At 40.2% G+C, this 24,586-nt stretch overlaps 2 protein-coding genes across 2 annotated transcripts; one reads left to right on the top strand and one right to left on the bottom strand.

Annotated features, from left to right (window-relative positions):
• Positions 1-467: 467 nt before the first annotated feature.
• On the bottom strand, positions 468-2,483 carry LOC149382145 (high affinity nitrate transporter 2.4-like). Its single transcript, XM_089630850.1, has 2 exons — positions 1,575-2,483; positions 468-1,447 (listed from the first exon to the last, which is right to left on the bottom strand). The coding sequence occupies exons 1-2, from the start codon at positions 2,465-2,467 to the stop codon at positions 790-792; spliced, it is 1,551 nt and encodes a 516-aa protein (XP_089486976.1). The 5' UTR covers positions 2,468-2,483; the 3' UTR covers positions 468-789.
• A 16,882-nt stretch (positions 2,484-19,365) lies between these two features.
• Positions 19,366-21,059, top strand: LOC149382144 (high affinity nitrate transporter 2.4-like). The gene is made up of 2 exons (XM_089630839.1): positions 19,366-20,274; positions 20,402-21,059. The coding sequence occupies exons 1-2, from the start codon at positions 19,382-19,384 to the stop codon at positions 21,057-21,059; spliced, it is 1,551 nt and encodes a 516-aa protein (XP_089486965.1). The 5' UTR covers positions 19,366-19,381.
• Positions 21,060-24,586: the final 3,527 nt, after the last annotated feature.

Raw genomic sequence — 24,586 nt, 5'->3', positions numbered from 1 at the left:
ATAACTTTTCCGAAAACGTATACCTAATTAATAAAAGACTACACTCCTCGTATATATAAAATCCATGGTCTAATAAATCATGTTTGGTGATTCATCACTTTTTGGGGTTAAATATTTCAAATAGGACTTGTTGTCACACACATACATATTACATACACGTATATAATTACATATTTGATATTTTCAATTAGCCTATTATGATGTCAGTTGCTAGTGCCTAGTACTACTTTGTTTATATTGATGATGAAAGCTACTAAAAATATAATTATAAAAAATGCGTATTAATTAATGATATTAAAAAATGCATATAATTTTATGAATAAATTTAAGAGCTCTTGCTAAAATATGTGGTAATAATATCTTTAAACATGTAGCAGTAGTACTTGATAAATAATTTAGAAAAAAATTCAAAGAACAAAAAAATTACTCACAAAAAGCTCTGGGTTCATATCATACAACACAGCAGATGTTTTTGGACAAAACTAATTGTTTTCAAAATTAGCACCAAACACCTCATATCACAGCCGCAAAATTATAAACAGACGATCAAATGTGGAATAAAATTATTTCCTTCATTAGCACCGAAAACCTTTAATTTTATATCCTTTATTCAGGATATATACAGTGGTGAACGTGTAACTCCAAACCTACTCTAAAAGAAAAACTCCGATCGGAATTTTTCATCATCATCATCATCATCATCAGCACGACAAAATCAAACGCAAAAGAAAAATCACAACAAAAGATATACATAGATATATGCCGAAATATATGGTACAAATTAATTTCTCAGACGTGATTCGGGGTGGCTCCCGGCGGGGTTGGGGCGGATCCGATGCGGCGTCCGCGCTCGGAGCGGCTGTTTTCAGCGAACTTGATGCTGTTGTTGTGGAGTCCCTTAGACTTCTCGTCGTCGGTCCACTCGGAACAGTAGTAGGCCTCTTCGGCGACGTCCTTGGAAGGCGGGAGGAACATGCTCCCCCACTGCGGGAAGTGGACGAACGCGACGGGAAGAGTGCAGGCCATGATCATGACTCCCATGAGAGACAGCCCCGTCCCCGTCGAGAACTTTGACGTGGAGAAGAAGACGAGCTGCGTGAGGCCCGACCCGAAGTTCCCCCCCGCCCCGGTCAACCCGGATATGATCCCGAGCGAGCGGCGCGAGATGAACGGGATGATCCCGAAGGTGGCCCCGCACGCGGCCTGGGCCCCGAGGGAGAAGAGGATCATGGAGAAGACGGCCATGGGGAGAGTGTCCGCGCGGCCCAGCCAGATGCAGAACGCTCCTCCCGCCGTCTGCACGATCCACAGCACCCACAGCCGCCCCCTCATCCCGAAGCGCTTGGCTGCCACGTCCGACGCCCACCCTCCGAAGGGCCGCGCGAAGAGGTTCGCCATCCCGAAGGAGGCCGCGATGATGCCCGCTGTGTGCAGCTTCAGGTCGAACCTGCACGATCAGATCAGATGTTATTGGTTTTGAGATGAAACCTCATGATATGATACAACTAGATCAGATGTAATTGGTTTTGAGATGGAACCTCGTGAGATGAGAAGAGATAATGAGTAATACGCACCTGTCGTAGAAGTACTCGGCGATGACGTTGTCGGTGGAGAGCTCGACGCCCATGGAGTAGCCGTAGAGGAGGACGAAGATCCAGGTGCGGTAGTTGGTGACGGCGTACCAGAGGACGCTGGAGAACTTGTCCTTGGCGACCTCGCCGGTCTTTTGGAGGGCGGAGAGGTTGCCGTCGGGGAGGTCCTGGCCGAGGGTGAGGACGAGGATGCCCATGATGACGTGGAGCCAGCCGGGGATGAAGAAGGCGATGCGCCAGGCGGCGAAAGGGGTGGCGCCGCAGCGGCGGATGAGCTCGTAGACGACGGGCATGAGGAGCTGGGTGGCGCCGCCGCCCATGTTGCCCCAGCCGGCGGCGGTGCCGTTGACGAGGCCGATGATCTTGGAGTTGAACATGGTGCTCATCCAGTACTGGCAGGAGACGAAGGTGGCGAGGGAGAAGCCGATCATGAAGCGCACGGCGATGTAGCCCCCCGCGTCCGCCACGAAGGACATGCAGAAGACGGTGGGGGCTGAGAGCATGATGAGGAAGGCGCAGCCGTAGCGCGGGCCCAGCAGGTCGCACACCGCCCCCATCACCAGCCGAGAGAATATGCTCCCCGACACCGACGCCACCCCCGCGTTCCCCACGTCCACCTTCGTCAGATTCAGGTTGTCCCTTATGATCGGCACCAGCGGCGCCGCCGCGAACGTCGACACGAAGCACGTGAAGAACGATATCCACGACAGGTGGAACGTCCTCATGTGCGGCGCCCCGAACGACAGCAGCTTGAACACCGTCGCCTTGTGCTCCGAGTCCACCGGCAGCGAAAACCCTGCCGTCTTGTCCCTCGTCACCGCCGGCGACGCCACCGAGAACGCAAAGCTCTGCTCCCGCCCCGTCACCCCGTGCATCGAGCTCCCCGGCTCCCCCGGCCCCGCCTCCTCCCTCTTGCTGTGCACCATTTCTCCCTCTGATTAATTACTGATTCTTCGGGTTTTGAAAAATATAGTACAGTAAGAGATATGTGTGTTTACTTTTTTGTAAGTTTATGAAGATATATATTGGGAAGAGCATTGAGGTATTTATAGTGACTCGGTCACCCACTATAAGCCGTTGACATTGTCCGTGTGAGATTCTCAGCTTGTGCGGGAGTGAAAATATTATTAGATGATCCCTGATTAACTAACAAATTAGAATATTCATTTCGCCGCATACACACTCCGAAATGACTCATCCTATATCCCAAAGGTTGAAAATACTACATGTTAATATTTTTATTTATTATATGGACAACTGGTTTATGAACGTTTGACGGAGTGATCTGGCGTAATTAATTGGTGAAACAGAAGCGGTGTACGTAGTACATTTCTTTTTAATATACTGATTTACAATAGTGTTTAGGTGTCTCTGGAGTAAATTTATAGACTTGTTTTTACTTTTGATTAATCTTCTCCGTCAAATATAGTGCTTACAAATACGATTTACATATATAGAATCTATACATCACAGATTATTTTACTTTGCAATTAGAATTAAATGGAAGTTGAATTAATCAGTACAATTCTTTAATCCTATTTGATCAATTTTATTATTATCTTAGCCTTTGATAGAGGTCTAATTTTACATCCTACTTACGTTTTACAACATGCCGTTTACATGGATATTACTATTTAGGGTATTATTAAGCCCCGAGCCTCCTTCTTCGCCCGAGCCTTCAAATCCCACGGTGCGGTGATCAATTTTATTTTATTTTATTTTTTAAACCGGTTGTTTCTACTATTTATTAATTAAAGGAATTAGATTTGTTAAGGAAAATAAAAATTTGATTGTAAAATTCGGCAGGTATTCTTATTTGAGCCTATGTGTTCAATTTAACGGAATGAATAACAATTGCACTATTTTTGTGTACTTATAAGGGAGTTTTACTATAAAAGAATCTCGAAGACATAAATAATACAAATTGTTTAAGTTATAAGAGTTTCCCCAAATTATCAGTAGAAGAATACTACACGCATACCCTTTCATAGCTAGTATAATAAAGTATTTTTCCAAGTTATCAATAGTATATGAACTTCATAGGGCTTTGAAATAAGCAAATGTACATATTGAAGATTCCAGAGACTTGGGATAAGCAGTAGTGCACCACAATTTAAAGCCTTGTCTCTCTTCGCTCTCAATATATATATATATATATATATATATATATATATATATATATATATATATATATATGTATAATTAGGCCTTAAATACCAACGAGGTTTTACCCTGGAGACCTGTTCTGGCATATTAGTTTCCATTCATGTATATGTATAACAGCAAATTAATTAAGATATAAACACCACTTGCCAGATATTGAGGAAGAATCGTCACACTTAACTTATAAGCCTTACACTCGTTATTATGTACCTCAAATATCTTCAGGAATGGTTACATCTTAAAATATATTGACAAAAAATTATAAGTAAATAATTATTTTATATGCGTGATCAGTGTCATTCACTTCACGTGTTATGAAATAGTTAAAATTGTAGCTCTTTAGATTCACTCAAATCTGACCGGATTTGACATCACATTCAATATTTGGTAAGTATATTATGTGATTTAGTAAAAAAAAAAAAATTGATAATGATAATTATGAGGCACTACTACAAATGTTGGATTATACAACCCACTTTCTACAACGCTTAAAATAAGCGTTGTAGAAACTAGGGATTCTACAACGCTTTACATAAGCGTTGTAGAAACATAGTGTTTCTACAACGCTTATGGCTAAGCGTTGTAGAATCTCGGTGTTTCTACAACACTTAAAGCTAAGCGTTGTAGAAACTTAGTTATTCTACAACGCTTTTGTTAAGCGTTGTAGAAGTACATAAATTTTAGATTTTCCACAACGTTTACACTATCCGTTGTAGAATCCTCGCCGCGGCACCACGTGATTTATGCCTCGGCGAGAACTTTCTACAACGCATGGTAAAAGCGTTGTAGAAGGATGGCCCTCGCCGCGGCACAATTTCAACATCGCCGCGGCGAAACTTTCTACAATGCTTGTTACAAGCGTTGTAGAATCTATTCGCCGCGGCGATAAATATTTCTCGCCGCGGCGACATAATTTCGCCGCGGCTAGAAGTATCCTTTGCCGCGGCGAGGTGGATACCGTGGCCAAGCAGTTTTTTTAGAAACTGTCTCGCCGCGGCGAGTGAGGATCCTCGCCGCGGCGAGACTTTCCTACAACGGTTATAATATCCGTTGTAGGAACACCTCGCCGCGGCGAAGACATATTTTCGCCGCGGCGAGGGTTTTTAGGTTTTCACTATAAAAGGTCGATTTCAGTTTTTTTTCTCATTTTTTCCAATACACACACACGAGACAACCATTTTCGGCCGCATCTCTCCAGTTTTTTTCTTTCAAAATCCCTCGCCACGTCCTCGCCGCCCCAAAATCTCGCCGTCGCCTTGTCCTCGCTGCCATCTCTCTCTCGCCTTGTCCTCGCCGTCACTTTTCTATCGCCGAGTCCTCGCCGTGCTTCCTCTCGCGCCTCTCTCTCTTGCCGCCTCATTGTAAGAGAGAGAGAGAGGGTGAAGAGGGGGAAGCGGAGCCCTTCCTACAACGCATAATAATCCGTTGTAGAATAATCTCGCCGCGGCTAAGATTTGACTTCGCCGCGGCGAAGTGTAATATTCGCCGCGGCGAGTTGATTCTACAACGCTTCACAATCCGTTGTAGAATGTTATCGCCGCGGCTCGGAATGTACCTCGCCGCGGCAAAAAACTCGCCGCGGCGAAGTATATTTCTCGCCGCGGCGACGTGATTCTACAACGGATTGAACATCCGTTGTAGAATATGTCGCCGCGGCGAGAAATATACTTCGCCGCGGCGAGTTGTTTGAAAATATATAAAAATTACACAATGGATTCAAACCGTTGTAGAAGCTTCTACAACGCTTAAAAATCCGTTGTAGAATCTTAGTTTCTACAACGGATAATTAAGCGTTGTAGAAAGCTGTTGGATTCTACAACGGATTTTTAAGCGTTGTAGAAGCTTCTACAACGCAGGATTCTACAACGTTTAAGAAGCGTTGTAGAATCATTCTACAACTGTTTTTAAGCGTTGTAGAATCCTATTTTTGTAGTAGTGAGGTCATAATTTTATGCCTTATTACGCTTATACGTAGCTTTGGGTGATATCAGAATTTTTATATCAATTAATTGGCTGCGTAAGCCACTCAATGTCTAGCAATTTAAAATTGGCCAACGTTTTGTTAATAATCCGTAAATAGCCTAGATGATGACGTGGAAGCTCATTTAATAAGGTTTTTTTTTACTTATTTGCCCTTGTTTGACCGATTTTGGAAGTTTTTTTTTTATGCAGTTTTTTTGTTTGAATTTTGAAAAAAATTCGGCAAGTTTTAATTACTGAATGTGCAAAATGGCAAGTTTTAATTTCAGCAAGGTTTAATTATTCAATATTCAAAATTTCGGCAAGTTTTTAGGAAGTTTTTTTGTTTGAATTTTGAAAAAAATTTCGGCATGTTTTAATTATTCAATATTCAAAAATGGCGAAATTATTGAAGAAGTGGATGCAGTTCAATATTCATATTTTCCAGAATTTTCGTGCTCAAAATATTTTCAGAATTTTTATTTCAGTTCAAATATACTGTAAATATACTGTAAATAAGCTTCTTATTTACAATGAATATACTGTAAATATGCTTTGTTTTTACAATGAATATACTGTAAATATGCTTCTTATTTACACGAATATACTGTATATATGTTTTCGATGAACAGCAACCAAAAAAAAAAAACTGTTCTTCTTATTTAATCATGTTTGTCTCTTCCTACGCGGACCTCGGAGGTCACCGGCAGCGAAGGTGACGTGACCGCTATCAAAATGGACCGACGATGGTGACTCGTTCGCGGCTTGGATCTTGGATCGGCTCGTGGTCGCTCAACAACGCTCGTGGACGCTCGGATCTATGCTTCCCAGCCATCGCCGGTTGGATCTTCTTCGCGCGCGCTCTCCGACGGTCCGACGTGACTCGATCTCCGCCATCGTCGGTCGCGGCTTCCCTCGCGTGCGTCGCCAGCCACTGCAGCTTGACCCGGTTGAGGATCTCCTTCTCAGGCGCGGCTCGAGCACCAGCCTCCATCTGCGATGGACTCGTCTTCGAGGTCTGCAGAAATCGCTGCAACAGATTTGGAGAGGATATTATCGTTGCAGCGGTTCTTCTTCTTTTTTTTATGGAAATTAATGTGGGCGGTTGTGTGTGAACGCATACACACGGTTTTAATTTACTTCCTAGATTTTCGCCAGCATTAATTACGAAATTTTTGTGCTGATTAATAATGAAACTGGGCGGGAAAATGAAAAGGGTAGTCTAGTCAAATTTTGGCTGTTAATAAATCGTCCGGGCTATTTACCACTTATTTACAGAACGTTGGCTAAAAATAAATTGGCTATTTTCAGGAGGCTACTTAGCTTAATTACCCTTTTTATATTTAACTCCTGCGAGCGTTATAACATGTTAATAAAAAGATATTATTTCGTAAATTTTTAGTATATTTCTTCTTCTGAGATATCGGTCAATATATTCGATGGCAAGTTGTACAGCTATTGATAACAATTTCTATGACGATATCAGTAATTCAGGTATTTGATATATTTGTCGATATATCCGTTTGATAAGCGATACATATGTAAAATTAAATCACTAGCATACCTATTAATATCATTGAAATTATTTTCAGTTACATAAATGATAAATATGAAATTCTTTAATTTTAAGTTCGTGGTTGAATCGTGTGTATAATAATTCTTATAATTCGGTTGAAATATTAATAATGTTTATATATGTGTTTCCAAACCGAAAAGCCTCTGACTCTGAATAAGTCTTGCCATGTCTCCCTCAATAATATCAATACCAAATGCTCAAACTGCTGAAATATGTTTTTTAATTATATGAACATACAACGTCATACTACTAAAAATGTAAAAGTCAACTTAGAGCCAAATAGATCATGGATCAGCAATCCCACTCTCTCATTAAATATGTATCTTTCTTTACAACCCACTTTTTTTTTTTTTTTTCGTTTGCGATATGGCCCACAAAACTTCTAAGTCAATCATTATTTTCCCCCCTATAATTAATAATTAGATTTAGAGGAATGATGATTTGAGAAGTAAAACAAAAATTTAAAATGAGCTAAAATGGAACAATTACACATAATACGTATTTGAATGCAATTATTCAAATACTGCTGGTTTGTCGACTACGGAAATGTCTACGGCCTATAGAAAAACAAGCTGAAAAAACACAGACGAAAACACCCTGCAGTGGATGAAACTGAAGACTAAACTTATATAAAATGATCATATACTTGTAAATACATGTATATATGCATATACATATATATTCAACTCTCTCTATATATATAACTATTCATATACTAAAATTAACTGAATAAATTAACTCTCTCTCTCTCTCTCTCTATATATATATATATATATATATATATATATATATATATATCATGGTGAATTTCTTATAAAATATGCAACTAATGTTGTGGCATAATTTTGGATGACAGCCGCTTGTAAAAAAATGACGACTAAACTCGTATTCTTTTTTTTTTCCACGAAAAATATACATTGGTTTTTAACTTGTCAAATATGGAGTTCAAAATGAATGAAAAAAACGACAATCATATTAGTTTAGTCAACAAATATAACATAGACTTGTGAACGAAAACCATAAAACTCAAGTCCAACATCGAAAAAGGTAACTAAATATGACACACTTTTTAAGGAAAACCCTAAGTGACAACCATTTGAAAGCGAATAGATTCTATATCGCGCACTCTTAAAGTGTAATTTTAGATTTGCGTACTATTATGTGCTCCCGCACGTCTTTGAATGTCGGACTGAAATTGCTGTTAAATAATATAAAAAATCTCGGGATGAAAGTGAATGTTGAAAATGAATGACAACTAATAAATATTTATAAACGTATAAGTTCTCATTTCTCATTGTCAATTAACTTTAGGATGAAACCCTATGGACTTTCGATATATATTCCGATTGCTGTTTTTGTGGTATTGTAAATGAGCATTACTATATATATATATATATATATATATATATATATATATATGTTGATAGACAAAAATGATACAATAATTGTCTCAAGAAGAATAGGTGAGATTATCTCCAACTACAAATGAATTTAATAAAAGAGAGAGAGAGAGAGAGCAAATGAACACGTTAAATGATAGGTGGAGCTTTCCAATCTAGTGTTTTTTTTTTTTTGTTTTTTGAAAAAGTGAGTTTCGTCCAGTGGCTAGTATTTGGGGTCGAGCATACCCACGTCTTCGGTGGTTATTGGATAACTGTTCTCAGAATGTGTGTAGTGAGTGGTTATTTCATCGAGCGCTCAGAAAAACCGTCTAGGTGTGTGTTTTACTTAAATTTTCATTTATTTACATGTGTTTCATTTGTTTGACTAGTCTTTTGACTTATCAATTTCTCTTCTCTTTGAAGTTTTCCTCGGTAAAGTTCGTTCTTGTCTTGTGAACGGGTCATTCTTTGTCTTATTTTGTGCTGGATTTCTCCTGTTCTCGGAGCTTTCAAGCCCATACTCAGAGTGTACAAAATATATGAGTAACAATATATATATATATATATATATATATATATATATATATATAATGACGTATGTTCCATTGATTAATCAAATTACACATGCTAACCAGTTGCTGAATCTGATGATATTATGACGATTCTTAGTTGCTTAGAAGAGCTGATTGCGATTCCACGAATATGTTATGCGTAATAACACACCTATTACCCCTTCAAATGCGCTTAGAGTTCTTTTGAGCATTATTTAACGAAAGGGTTTTGGAGAAACATGACTTGGTTTATAGCTGGCGTTGATTTTTCTGAAATGAACGGAGGGAATCAGCCGTACTTCTAGGGCTTTTTATTGTTTTTTAAAAGCTCGTGCACTGTACTTGTTAAAGAAAACGATTGTTTAGTTTTATGCATTTGACTTATGCATATCTAAGAGTATTTATTTATTTATTTATTTTGATAATTAAAAAAACACCACTATATATAAGTCCTTGTACTGATCGATTGGCAACCATGATGACGGATACGAAAGATGACATATATATATATATATATATATATATATATAAATAAATAAATATTGTGGTTCATATATTTTCAATACTCGGGGTAAATCCTGATAGATATTGTCAGCAATTACATGCATTAGATTCCAACGAAATAAAGCTGCATGTTATTTTGAATTTGTTTTGTCTGGCATAATTTTCTGAAGTACATTCTTCCCAAAACAGCAATATAAGGTCTTTTTGAAGATCATGAGATAATTTTTACTTTACATATAGAGGATGATTTTCTGAAGTACATTCTTCCCAAAACAGCAATATAGGGTCTTTTATATTTTTATATATAGGACGTTTATTTTTACAAATTTACAGGATATAGAGCTAAAAGTTAATAGACTATCATGCTAACGTGGCAAATTCTACTTTAGCTGTACATATGATAGAATTTGATAAATTATGAAAAGCATTTCTGTTTATTTGACCAAAAGTAATAATGAACGAAAGATTATATTAATTAAAATTTTAATTAAAAGCGGCTTAGCAATTTTTAATGCCATGGTTGTCCATACATATGCTACCGGCCAATTTTTTTATTAATTTTTTTTAATGAAGTTTACGAAAATGTGTGGCAAAATTGCCGATCTAGAATGTAGTAATACAACCAACCCACTGTTTGGCAGATGATGATCTCATGGTCCTCAATTTTATATCATTGTTTCAAATTTAATAAGATTAGCTGAGAGACTATTCATTAGAATATAAAATATGGGCTATAAAAAAATAAGCATGTTCAAAGTCTTCGCTGTTATATATTAGAAAATCAGCGTGGAAAGCCCGTACTGATCTGTACTTATCGTATGGCGTTTCTAACATTTATTTTCAAAGTTATCATAAGCAAGAATATAAGCAATAATTAGCATCCCGAGTTGCACTCACGAATATCCAAGTCTCTGGTAAAAAAAAAAATTGTAATTACATACATATATCGTAAAGCTCTTCACATATATCAAATTCACTTGATCTTTGCTAATCTGCAAGGGCTTAGTTATGAGCGTTATGGCAGATCAATACATACGTACACTTATAAATCAAATCTTGGATATGTAATTCCAGTCACCATGGCTGAAAAATGTTGACCAACTAACCCTAGTTTACAGAAAATGTTTTCGTACTAATTTATTTATAAATAGTAATACATTAATAAACAGACAAACCTATATGGACAAACGAGTATTATTATTTATATGACATCATTATATCGTGAAATAATAGATCTTTACAATTATCTCGAGGGACCATGCAAAAATTCGTTGCATTGACTTGCACATATTTAATAAACAATTTGTTTATGATATAAATTTCTAAATCAGATATTCTTCTTTCACCCACCTTTTTTTGGCAGGATTACGCATATAGAGTACCGTACTGGTTGACCAAAAATTCATTATTTTTTGAAAAATGCAATAATAAAGTACCGTACGGCTCTCGCGTGAAAAATTCATTATTCACGCGAGAGCCGTGCGTAGGAAGTCTCGAAACACTATCCGTGGGATCCAAAATGAAGCGGGAGAATGGGTTACGTCGGAGCGGGAAGTGCGAGACGTCTTCGAGAGGTACTTTTTGGGTATCTTTAGCTCAAATGGGGCGTCGGAGGAAGAGTTCCGCATGATCACTTGCGAGGACGTGCGTTCGCTCTCGGAGGCGCAAAGAGAGCTTACGTGCGAGGAGTTTTCCGGAGAGGAGGTGGAGAAAGCTCTTTTCTCTATGGGACCCCGGAAGGCTCCGGGCCCCGACGGTTTCCACGCTATATTTTTTCAAAAATTTTGGAAGATTGTGGGACCGGCTGTGAAAAGAGAATGCTTGGGAATTTTGAATGGGAGGGCTAGCGCTAGAGCTTGGAATGCAACAAACATAGTCCTTATCCCAAAGGTCAAGAACCCGACGACGGTGAAGGACTTCCGACCGATTAGCCTATGCAACGTCATTCTCAAGATTGTTACGAAGGTGGTGGCAAATCGGGTTAAAGAAGTTCTCCCTTTCGTGATTTCCGATTCCCAAAGTGCCTTCGTCCCCGGTAGGCTCATCACGGACAATGCCGCGATCGCTTACGAGCTACTTCATTCGATTAAGATGAGGACTAAAGGCAAGAAGGGGGTTTTGGCCCTCAAGCTTGACATGAGTAAGGCGTACGATCGGGTGGAGTGGGGTTTTATTCTTGCTATGTTGAGAAGAATGGGGTTCGGGTCGAGAGTGGTGGATGTCGTTCGAGATTGTATCTCTTCCCCGGTTTTCTCCGTGGTCATCAATGGGAGGATTGGTGGGACTTTTGCTCCGAAGCGGGGGCTTAGGCAAGGGTGTCCGCTCTCACCGTATCTTTTTCTCTTGTGTGCGGAAGGCTTCTCCGCCCTCATCCGGGGTCAAGAACGTTTAGGCCTCTTGAGAGGCTTTGCTTGTAGGCCCGCGGCGCCCTCGGTTTCTCACCTACTCTTCGCGGACGATAGTATCCTTTTTTGCGAGGCGAGCGACGTTTGTTGTCGCGCGATTCGCTCCCTTTTGGTGGTCTACGAGAGGGGGTCGGGGCAGGTGGTTAACATGGATAAATCGGCGATGTGTTGCTCGCGCAACATCACGGAGGGTGTGGCGGCCAACTTCTCCAACGTACTTCATATTCCCATGGTGGACGAGCTTGAAAGCTATCTCGGCCTCCCGGTCCATGTGGGAAGGAACAAGGTGTTGATCTTTAGCAACCTCACTAGCCGGGTTCACAAACAACTTCGGGCGTGGAGAGCAAAAAATTTTTCGGCGGGCGGTCGTGAAGTTCTCGTGAAAGCAGTGGTTCAAGCGATCCCGACGTACACCATGAGCCTTTTTAAAATCCCTCCCACACTCATCGACGAGCTTCACCGCCTTATCGCACGGTTTTGGTGGGGTGGTACGGAGGATAAAAAGAAAATCCATTGGAAGCGTTGGGAGCTCATTGCTAAGACCAAGGCGGAAGGGGGGCTTGGGTTCAAAGATCTTGGCGATTTTAACCGAGCCCTTGTGGGCCGGCTCACATGGCGCATTATACAACACCCGGAGTGCTTGATGGCCAAAGTTCTCAAGGCGAAGTATTTTCCGAACTCTTCGGTGCTTGATTTTGAGTGTAAGGACTACTATTCCTTCTTGTGCAAAAGCCTATGTTGGGGCCGGGATTTGTTACGTCGGGGTATCAGGTGGCAAGTTGGAGAGGGGAACTTGAGGGCCTTCTCGCTGCCGTGGATCCCGAGAGCGGGGGCTTTCTCGTTGGTGACTGCGGAGCCGGACGACGGCTATCCCTGGCGAGTTGCAGATTTCATTACTGATGGGAGGTGGAACCGGGGCCTTGTCACTGCTATGTTGTCTCCCTATGATGCCGAGGAGGTTTTGAAAATTCCGTTGGGAGCTGAAAATAATCAGGATCGGCTGGTCTGGCACTTTGAGGAGGACGGCAATTACACAGTTCGGTCGGGTTATCGGCTGGCGAGGTCGGGTGTCAGTGGGGGACCATCGAGCTCGGCCAGTGCCGAACCGCGGTGGTGGAAGATGCTTTGGGGTCTCCATATCCCTCCCAAAGTCAAGCACTTGGTTTGGCGAGCGTGGTTCGACACTCTACCGACGTACGGCTCTCTTCGAAGGCGGGGTGTTGAGTGCCTGCCCTTTTGCCGCTTCTGTGGGGCGTTGCCGGAAGACACCCTACATGCGGTGTGGGGCTGTGAGCGGGCTCAGGCGGTGTGGGGGTGCTCGTCTTTGCAGCGGTGGGCTGAGAAGGCGGGTGAGATCCCTTTCCAGGAGTTATGTCTGCGTGCGTTGGATGGGCTCTCTAAGCCGGACCTCGAGCTTTTCTGCGGCCTCATCTGGGCGGCGTGGTCCGATCGGAATCTCCGGCTATTCGAGCATTGTATCAAGACGCCGGAGGCCTGGGTTGGTGAGGTGGCCTGCTGGTTTGCGCGCTTTAAGGAGTGTGCCCGGAGAACAGAGTCGACCCCGGCGGACAGACCGACGCAGCAGCCGGTGTGGATTGGGCCCGAGCACGGCGGACTCAAACTTAACGTGGACGCCGCGTGGGATGAGCGGACCGGTCGTGCGGCAGTGGGCGGTGTGGTGAGAAACCACCGGGGCGAGGTCCTTGGCGTGGCGGCCTCATTTTTCGAGTCCGTGGACTCGGCGTTGACAGCCGAGTGCAGAGCCATCTGGTGCGGCCTCCAGTTCGTCCAAGCTCGGGGATGGGCGGTCTCGTCAGTGGAGTCCGATTGTCTCCGAGCTATCCAACTAGTTAATGGCAGACATCGTAATGGCATTCAAGGACCGATCGTTGCAGATATTGGAGTCTTGGTAAAAAAGCTGGTAACCTTGGAAGCGTGTTGTTGGGTTCCTAGATCCTGTAATGAGGCAGCTAACTGTGTAGCTAAAACTCGTCTCAATTTCCTGACCTCAGACTTTTGGTCGTTTTGTTGCCCAGAGTGGCTTGTTAATGTTGTTCAAAGGGACTCCAGTTCCCTGGTTTAATGAAAACTCTCTTTTCCTCAAAAAAGTACCGATAATGTCAACTCGATTCATGTGTCCATTATTGACACATCGAACATATAATCGGATAATAAGGTGCTGGGATCGTATATGCCGCGTGTATACAGTCAAAGAGTGTTCTTTCAGATAAGATTGCCAGTTACAATTTTGAACTTTTGTCGACTAGAGAAAACCAAGGCACTATCATGGTTCATAGTCATGAATAAGGATACCCAACTATTATTTTATACTCTATATTATTGCTACGCATATGTGAATCAGCTACACATCATCAGGATAAAGGAATCTATGAATTTAACACATATCTTACGCATATACTGGAATGATCAAAGCTGATATTCAATAGAAATGTTTATCCAATTTATTTATGTCACATATTGAAATTGGATGAAGTGATTACAGTTATAGGTTGGATGAATCAATAATAGAAATATTCTCTATATGCTGAATTTTAGAATCCCAAAGGACACATTTTTTTTATACTATTTTAAAGTAATTTTTTTAATTGCTTTATATATTGTACTTATTAATGTATCATTTCAATGTGGTTTAGAACTATTTTGCAATATAAACGACAATAACCATGGACAACATTTACTTGAATGTATGACTAATATAACAACATTTTCCTAAAAAAATCGCAGTCTCCATCTTGGGTGACAGACGCCGGCACTAGTCGGCTCCGGTTTGGGGTGGGGAAACTTTGAATGTCTCTCTTATGTTCTTTACATGAGTTTTCTATTCTCCTCCTCTCCTCCATGGGTCTTCATCGCCGTGTTTGAGTTTCGCCGGCTCTCCTTAAACTCGCCGGATTTTTCATAGGTCGTTAGGGGAAAGAGAGTCTCGACGTTGTCAGTGCTTTGGAACGTGTCTCTTGATGTTTGGATCTGGAGATTTTGGATGGGAAATGGCTTCTTCGTCGGTGCATTCCTCGGCGTTTTCAAGCTTCGTTGTTCCCGTACTCCAGGTGCGCCAAGGATGGCTCAGGTATGGGGCCTGTTGGGTGGGTGGTTTTGGTTGTTTATGTGTTGGGTACAAGAGAGATGTAATTTTTATATATGATTTTATTTTCCTAAATGTAAGTTTGTTTTTTGAATTTCTTGTTTGGTTGACATATCGTGTCTTTTGCTATCGTGTTGTGCTTATTTTGTTTTGGATTGGAGAGCTAGTCGTCTTCTACTTTTTCCAATTTGGGCTTCGTGTTAGATTTTTATCTATACAAGCTGAAGAATCATCTTCTTCATAGTCACTGGATCGCGGTTGTCTGGATCTATCCACCCACCATTGTGGGAATATCGAGAGAGTCTTATCATGAGAACTCGAATTTTATTGTGTTGTTATTCTCTCCCTATGTCGAGAATATGCACAAGCAAACGAATACATGTACTTAGTGTTAGATTTATTCCGATCTAGATTCATATTGTGTTTAAGATGTTATTTACTTGTATTAATGAATATTTTATCTCTATTTTAATGAAGAGCCTAGTGCAATTTTTAAAAAAAAAAAACAAACAAAAAAAAAAAAAACGACAATAACCATGCTAATGCAGATGACGAAAACAAGGTAAATAGAGGGTTAATAAATGTATATAAGGTCGGACCATCGATTATAACAGAAGTTATAGAATACTAATTTATTGAAGAAAAAAAAATGAGACCGGAGGTAGTTTCCTTCGACGTTGATTAAAGTTGCAATGAATTTGATCTAGAGACTCACAAAATTCTCCGTAAAAATATAATTGATCTCATGTACGATGGCATCACAATTCATAAGTCGAGTAAAAACTTTTAAAATTTAATTTCCACGTACTTTGATCTATTAAATCTCGATTTTATATAAAAGTTTAAACATTGACATGTTGGAAAATGATTGAAACAGACAACAGGCACAGCAGGGAGAATATAAGTTTTAATAAATTATAGTTGCATGTGCTGATGCCTGATGTGAATCCTCATTCCCATAATCCCATGCGTAGCTTCGTCATCGAAAGTATCCCTTGACCACGCTTCACACAAAAATAATAATCCACATATGACGTATAATTTTTATTTTTATTTTTTTATCGGAACATATGACATATAAGTCGACAAAATTCTAGTCGTTTATCAATCGTTCTAGTATATGTGGTTGGGTAATAGAGAGAAGGTCAAAAGTAAAACCATAAAGTTTAAGGTAAAATGATTATTCTACTCAGAAGACTTTAATAAATATTCCAGGTCAATTTCTAATTTTAAATTTCCAATATTATTACCTTTTTCTGATATAGGATTTCCTGTATACATAATTTTTTTTTTGAAGATTTATTGACATATTAAAATTTATTGATAAATATGTCAATAAATCTTCAATTTTTTTTTTAATTCATTGACATTTAAAAAATTATTGACAAATATGTCACTAAGTCTTTAGACGAAAAATTTCATATTTGAAAAAAAAACATCTCTAATTATATTTTTAACTTTACATACCACTTAATTTTAAATATAACATATATTTAAGGGTCCATTAAGTATGTAATCATATTTACAGTTTCACATTGCTATATAGTCAACGTTTCGTAAATCTTAAGTAAATAGTCGCGTTCATATATTGACACGCGTAAATTGACGTAAATACCCCACCATTTTATTTCAATGAAAGGGCAAATCAGGAATGTCACGTCATGTTTGTGGTTATTTGCTTAAAATTTACGAAACGTTGGCTATATAACAATTTCAAACGTTTTAGTTAGCTAGTTACCTAATTTTTTTTTATATTTAATGTAAGCTCTAACTTTTAAACATTAGTTTAACTGAAAAATTGTACAAAATAGCCATTTGAAACTTATTGATTAACAAAATAGTCAAAGTTTTAACTTTTCATTAAAGTAGCAAAATTTACGTTTTTAAAATTTTTTTGACAGCCAAGATTAAAATTTATGACGATTATTATAAATAATTTATCACTTTCAAACAAATTAATCTTGGGGTCAATTTTTTTTTTTGAAACCAGATTACTACATATTTTAGCTATTTCACTAAATTAAGATAAATCTTGGCTATTTTGCAAATTCATAACTTTAAATTGGCTATTTAGCTACATCATCCTTGTTTAAATGAAGAGCAAAATCGATATGAAAAATAAATATTTACGAATAACCAAAATGAACCCGACTTATGCAAAATCCAAGAGAGAGAGAGGTATTTTGGTATCTAAAAATTTCTCAATTATGTCATTATCATAACTTTTTATTAAAATAAATTTATAATTATCCCTAAATTATTATAATTAAAGTGATTAAACCGACTTTAAGACTTGCAAAGACTCTACATAAAATTTAGACCATCAACAACAATTAGCCCTAAATGTATAAAATTTAACGATGTTATCGGTGCAATTAATTAGTAATAAAAAAGATTCTAACATAATTAAGAAGTTAATGGTTTTTCTATCTTACTCTCAATTAGTTTCAAAATAGATCCCAGTGTTATTAAAAATATCAAGAAATTAGGTAACTAGCCAACTAAAACGTCTGGAGATTGTTATATAGCTAACGTTTCGTAAATCTTAGGTAAATAACCATAAAGATGACGTGACATTTCTGATTTGTCATTTCATTGAAAAAAAAATGTGTTATTTACATCAATTTATGCGTGTAAATAGATAGACGCAAATATTTACCTAAACTTTACAAAAAGTTGGCTACATAACAATATAAAACTGTATATATGGTTATATACCTCCTAATGGACCCTTATTATATATCGAAAATATATAAGCTAAAACGAACACTAAATATATCTAAATAAAGTATGGCGCGAGAGGAACAATGTCATTCATGCTCGGTTACGAGGATGTTTGAAACCCTCCGAGATTCTGCATTCTTATGTCTGTTGGAGTTTCAGAAGGTCAAGACAACGTGCAAACAACCACGCTCATCGATCCATTGATATCGAGCGCGTGAAGTGGCAGCCTCATTTGAAGGGCTCTTTCAAATTGAACGTTGATGTTTCGGTGACAGCGGACGGGAAGGGCACTGGATTCGTAGGCGTGATGGGTGAGGTGGTCGGTGCGTTTTCCAGTGGCGCCGCGGTGTCTTACGATATCCGAGGCTTTTTGTGGGAGCTGGGCAATTGTAGATGCCGTTTTATTCTGCGTGAGGGTAATAAGGCTAATGAAAGTCTAACTCCAACTTAAGTTGGATTCTCAAATGTCCTTATATTCATTAAGTTGTAACTGCGGATTTTCCACCTTATTAATGAGAAAGATCATTCTTTATTTAATATATCTAAATAAATTATCGGACTAATAGGTGAATATATATGATTTTTTTTTATATATTCCCATATCAAAACTTGAAAAGTGTCTTAAATAGATGGGCTATATATATTATGAAAGACTTAAATATAGATTGGTATTTTTAAATATTGGGGCTTGAAGATTTGTCTAGGCTTAATTGAATTTTGAGTCCTTGACGACACAACCACATGCAGAGATTAAATGGAACATGGTCAATTATACTGTATTAAAAAAAAAAAGGTTAAAGCTTAAACGAATTACGCCCAACATGTAACAATGTAATCAGACTGACAAGTGAAACCAAATCAGGAGACATATATGCTGCGATTTCCACATGAAAAAAAATATATATATATATTATAGTTACAAAACACTTTCATTACCGCCTAGTTTCATTATAAAATTAATATACACGAAACTAAAGAATTGAATAACAATCAAACTCATTCAACTCAATTCCAAATGAACTCCTCCTTTGGGATCTTCGATGAGGTTATGTGCCTGTTCACAGCAGATGCGGCGAAATGGCTTACATATATATTGTTATAATATAATTCCATCCACAGAGGAAGCGTTGAGAATATTCACCAACTTGGCTCTTGTTGGCCGATTCACACGATGTCAACTCCTACACATACGTACCAATTATCCCAACCCCACCACAGCCATATATATATATAACACCCATATTCATTCCCTTCAATCCATCCCAACTCACTTCTTTCATTTCTTCATCAACAATACACACACAATATTAAACTATATTTTTCAAAACCCTACTAATCAGTGATCAGAGGGGTAGAGAGAGAGAGAGAGAGATGGTGCACAGCAAGAGGGAGGAAGTTGGGCCCGGGGAGCCGGGGAGCTCGATGCACGGGGTGACGGGGCGGGAGCAGAGCTTTGCGTTCTCGGTGGCGTCGCCGGCGGTGACGAGGGACAAGACGGCAGGGTTTTCGCTGCCGGTGGACTCGGAGCACAAGGCGACGGTGTTCAAGCTGCTGTCGTTCGGGGCGCCGCACATGAGGACGTTCCACCTGTCGTGGATATCGTTCTTCACGTGCTTCGTGTCGACGTTTGCGGCGGCGCCGCTGGTGCCGATCATAAGGGACAACCTGAATCTGACGAAGGTGGACGTGGGGAACGCGGGGGTGGCGTCGGTGTCGGGGAGCATATTCTCTCGGCTGGCGATGGGGGCGGTGTGCGACCTGCTGGGCCCGCGCTACGGCTGCGCCTTCCTCATCATGCTCTCGGCCCCCACCGTCTTCTGCATGTCCTTCGTGGAGGACGCGGGGGGCTACATCGCCGTGCGCTTCATGATCGGCTTCTCCCTCGCCACCTTCGTCTCCTGCCAGTACTGGATGAGCACCATGTTCAACTCCAAGATCATCGGCCTCGTCAACGGCACCGCCGCCGGCTGGGGCAACATGGGCGGCGGCGCCACCCAGCTCCTCATGCCCGTCGTCTACGAGCTCATCCGCCGCTGCGGCGCCACCCCTTTCGCCGCCTGGCGCATCGCCTTCTTCATCCCCGGCTGGCTCCACGTCATCATGGGCATCCTCGTCCTCACCCTCGGCCAGGACCTCCCCGACGGCAACCTCTCCGCCCTCCAAAAGTCCGGCGAGGTCGCCAAGGACAAGTTCTCCAGCGTCCTCTGGTACGCCGTCACCAACTACCGCACCTGGATCTTCGTCCTCCTCTACGGCTACTCCATGGGCGTCGAGCTCTCCACCGACAACGTCATCGCCGAGTACTTCTACGACAGGTGCGTATTACTCATTATCTCTTCTCATCTCACGAGGTTCCATCTCAAAACCAATTACATCTGATGTAGTTGTATCATATCATGAGGTTTCATCTCAAAACCAATAACATCTGATCTGATGGTGCAGGTTCGACCTGAAGCTGCACACAGCGGGCATCATCGCGGCCTCCTTCGGGATGGCGAACCTCCTCGCGCGGCCCTTCGGAGGGTGGGCGTCGGACGTGGCGGCCAGGCGCTTCGGGATGAGGGGGCGCCTGTGGGTGCTGTGGATCCTGCAGACGGCGGGAGGAGCGTTCTGCGTCTGGCTGGGCCGTGCGGACACGCTCCCCATCGCCGTCTTCTCCATGATCCTCTTCTCCATCGGGGCCCAGGCCGCGTGCGGGGCCACCTTCGGGATCATCCCGTTCATCTCGCGCCGCTCGCTCGGGATCATATCGGGGATGACTGGGGCCGGGGGGAACTTCGGGTCGGGCCTCACGCAGCTCGTCTTCTTCTCAACGTCAAAGTTCTCGACGGGGACGGGGCTGTCTCTCATGGGAGTCATGATCATGGCCTGCACTCTTCCCGTCACGCTCGTCCACTTCCCGCAGTGGGGGAGCATGTTCCTCCCGCCTTCCAAGGACGTCGCCGAAGAGGCCTACTACGGCTCCGAGTGGAACGACGACGAGAAGTCTAAGGGACTCCACAACAACAGCATCAAGTTCGCCGAAAACAGCCGCTCCGAGCGCGGACGCCGCATCGGATCCGCCCCAACCCCGCCGGGAGCCACCCCGACTCACGTCTAATTACCATTTTTCCAGTCGCTTTATGCTATATTAATCAGTTTATGAATAATTAAGTACATCATTTCTCTCTCGGTCACAGCTTGTTCACTATAAGGTGATCAGCAAGAGCATTACACCGATACAGGGGTTCACGAGAGTATTTGAATTCGGAATGGTCTGTACGGGGATTGAAGAACGTGAATGTATTAGGGTTTTCTGTATTTTCTGTTCTTCAAAGGGAATGACTGAGAAATTCAAGTACTCAAGTCAAAATCCTATTTTTCTATTATTGGTGTAATTGTATCAGCTACTCTCTTGTTAATCATATAAATGTTTGTTGTTATTTGACGTATTATTTACTACTTTTTTTGTTGCTGAATTAATCGTGCTCAAATCTTCATCAAGCATACTAGGAATAATTACAAACAGATTGCGCCAAACTAGGATCATTTGCTATTAATTAGTTTTTATAGGTAATTGGTTTTAATGTAAGCCTATATCTTTTTTAGAAAAATTTGGCAAAATAGTTATATTGGACACTACTCTTAGCAAAGTAGCTGAAGATTGCTTTATTATTTATAAACTAGTTATAATAACATACTAAAACGGGTTGTTCTAGTTTCATATATATACTGCGACTTATAAATTAATATAGAATTGGAAAATAGTCATATTAAATTAGTAAAGTCGCAAAAACTTAGTGAAATTTTAAACTAACAAGTATAAACAAAATTACGTAACATGTTTATTTTATTTATCGGACTTGCAAGCAATATACGGAAATAAAATATATGTAAACACAAGATACTTTTGTGAAGGTATGAAATTTAAACTTTATCGCAAAAATAGTACGTTTAAAGTTTTATCAGGAAATAGTTTTTTTAAGTGATCAATAATAATTTTAACTTAATTGACTTATTTGGATCGCCACGACGAGAGATGTGACTAATTTCTTGAGTTGATACATTTTGCAATCGATTTACATATTAGCTTTCATTTTAGAACGACTATGACTAATTATTGATCACAGTGAAATTAACGACGAAATGAACATACGAATATCCATTTGATTTGTACATAAAAAAAAAAAAAAAAAAAAAAAAAAAAAAAAAAAAAAAAAAAAAAAAAACTATACATGCATTCATTTATTATGCATGTATGTATCGTAATTATAAAATATTGAAAATCTCGAATTGCTAAGTTCAAAGTTATATTAATCGATCCTTTGTGTAAGTGGACATTATATATATGGTTTAAATGACAGATTCAGTTATATATATAACAATACTATGACATTATATATATATATATATATATATATATATATATATACTATCGATGGATACTACAGCTTGGGTCAGTATAAGGTTTAAATGACAGATTCAGTTATGCTTAGTCATAGGTGTACCTTTTACTTTTATTTTGTGTCCAAAATTGAGAATCTAAGACGTTAAATATATGGTTTTTGTTACGGCACTGGTTTGGTTAACAGATCAAACTCGGAGACTGAGATGTTCTTTCTCTATGACGTTTATATTAAACAACTATATATATATATATATATATATATATATATATATATATATATATAGTTGTTTAAGTAAATAGTCTTCAGATCTTAACCACGCAATTTCTATATATTTGCAGATTTGATCTTCAGGAGGACTAGGTTATAGCTCCAGAGACTTGTGGCGCGCTATATTTTTACTTTTTCTATTATTTACATCATTAGTATCTTTCTTTACCCAAAACAGTAATTGGCAAGTTGCATAAACTTGAGAAAAAAAGAAAAGCAAATTCCACTGCTAAGAAATTTATGGTTGAATTTGTGTAATTTAAATTGATTGACGTTTACGATTGAGTTATCTCAAAAGCTGACGCGTATTACATTTAGTTTAAATTTTCAAAATGTAAATAAATAAAATATTGTTATTGTTACAAACGTTCACCACAACTCAGTATCAAACCAGATACCTTAAATCGCACGCAACCACACAATGCACAACAAAAAACCAGAAAAATTGAAAACGAAAAGAAAAGAACGAAGAACACCGGATTGTTATCGAGGTTCGGCGTTAACAAGCCTACATCCCCGCAAACTCCTTCAGATCAAGGACGTTTGATTTGCACTAATCTTCAAGCGAATACAACCAATCCAATTACAACTCTTCACCAAGAGCACCTCAGACGAAAACTCACAATCACTCAAGAATTTGGCTTTTCCAGAGAATCTCACTCAATGCCTTTTTCTTACAATGAATTTTCGATCGATATGACCACACTCTAACTATCTCTACTTATAACAAAACCACGAGTACACAAACCCGGGTAGATACATTAAAACAGAAATAACCGCCTAGATCTACTAGCGTGAATCTCAGCCGTTGACGATCTCTTAATCCTGCTCACTCGTAGGACCACGTCAGCACGCCACTTTAAACCAGCTCGCTTAAACTCCTTAGCTCGCTCAATAAACCAACTCGCTTAACTCCTTAGCTCGCAGCTCGCTCAACTTAGCTCGTAGTTCGCTCAACTTAGCTCGCAGCTCGCTGATGACATGTCGCGCAAGGTAACTCTGGAGCTGAACTTTCAACAATCTCCACCTTCTGCTTCAGACACCAACCTTGCTTAAACCTTAGTGCAAATATTTTCCTTTCATTTCTGAAATCATTGTTCGAGACCAATCCCTGGCTCACATGGCAAGAACTCTCACCAGTTTAAGACAATGTTTAAACTTGCCTAGAGTTACCACCTTGGTGCCAACATCAGCCGGGTTGTCATATGTGCTCACCTTGTTCATGACAACCTCTCCATCAGATATCCTTTCCCTGATGAAACGGTATTTGATGTCTACATGCTTTGTCCTGTCATGGAACACAGGATTCTTGCACAGATGCAAGGCACTCTGATTGTCTGAATAGATGCTCACAGAGCCCTCATAAAGCTTCAATTCCCGGAGCATTCCCTTCAGCCATATCCCTTCTTTTACTGCCTCAGTAGCAGCTATATACTCAGCTTCAGCAGTAGATAAAGTCACCACGGGTTGTAACTGTGACTTCCAGCTGATGCAATTTCCACATAGCAAGAAGAAATAAGCTGTTGTAGACTTTCTTGTGTCTCTATCACCAGCATAATCTGAGTCCACATAACCTTCAACCTCCAATTGTGTGCCTGTCTTCAAGTACCTCAGGCCAACATTGGTTGTGGTTGCAATGTATCTCAACAGCCACTTCATAGCCAGCCAATGTTCTTTGCTTGGATTAGACATGAACCTGCTCAGGGTGCTGATAGCATGGGCCAAGTCAGGTCTTGTGCAGATCATGGAGTACATCACTGATCCAACAACACTTGAGTAGGGCACTTTGCTCATGTATTCCTTGTCTGACAAGGTACTGGGACACTGAGCACTTGACAGCAGGAAATGAGAACCAACAGGCTGTCTGACAGGTTTTGATCCCCTCATAGAGAACTTATCTATGAGTTTTTCCAAGTAGCCTTGCTGGGACATCACAAGACTCTCATTAGCCTTATCTCGGATGATGCTGATT

Source organism: Urtica dioica, chromosome 11 (assembly GCF_054948205.1).
Source record: "Urtica dioica subsp. dioica isolate 48M chromosome 11, U.dioica_male_clone48M_v1_H2, whole genome shotgun sequence".
In the NCBI taxonomy this organism is placed as follows: domain Eukaryota; kingdom Viridiplantae; phylum Streptophyta; class Magnoliopsida; order Rosales; family Urticaceae; genus Urtica; species Urtica dioica.
This window is presented reverse-complemented; position numbering and strand designations above follow the sequence as displayed.

Coding starts and splice junctions, on each gene's coding strand:
- LOC149382145 (XM_089630850.1), bottom strand. CDS start 2,467: ATGCACGGGGTGACGGGGCGGGAGCAGAGCTTTGCGTTCTCGGTGGCG. Junction 1,448..1,574: donor GCCGAGTACTTCTACGACAG/GTGCGTATTACT, acceptor CTGATCGTGCAG/GTTCGACCTGAAGCTGCACA.
- LOC149382144 (XM_089630839.1), top strand. CDS start 19,382: ATGCACGGGGTGACGGGGCGGGAGCAGAGCTTTGCGTTCTCGGTGGCG. Junction 20,275..20,401: donor GCCGAGTACTTCTACGACAG/GTGCGTATTACT, acceptor CTGATGGTGCAG/GTTCGACCTGAAGCTGCACA.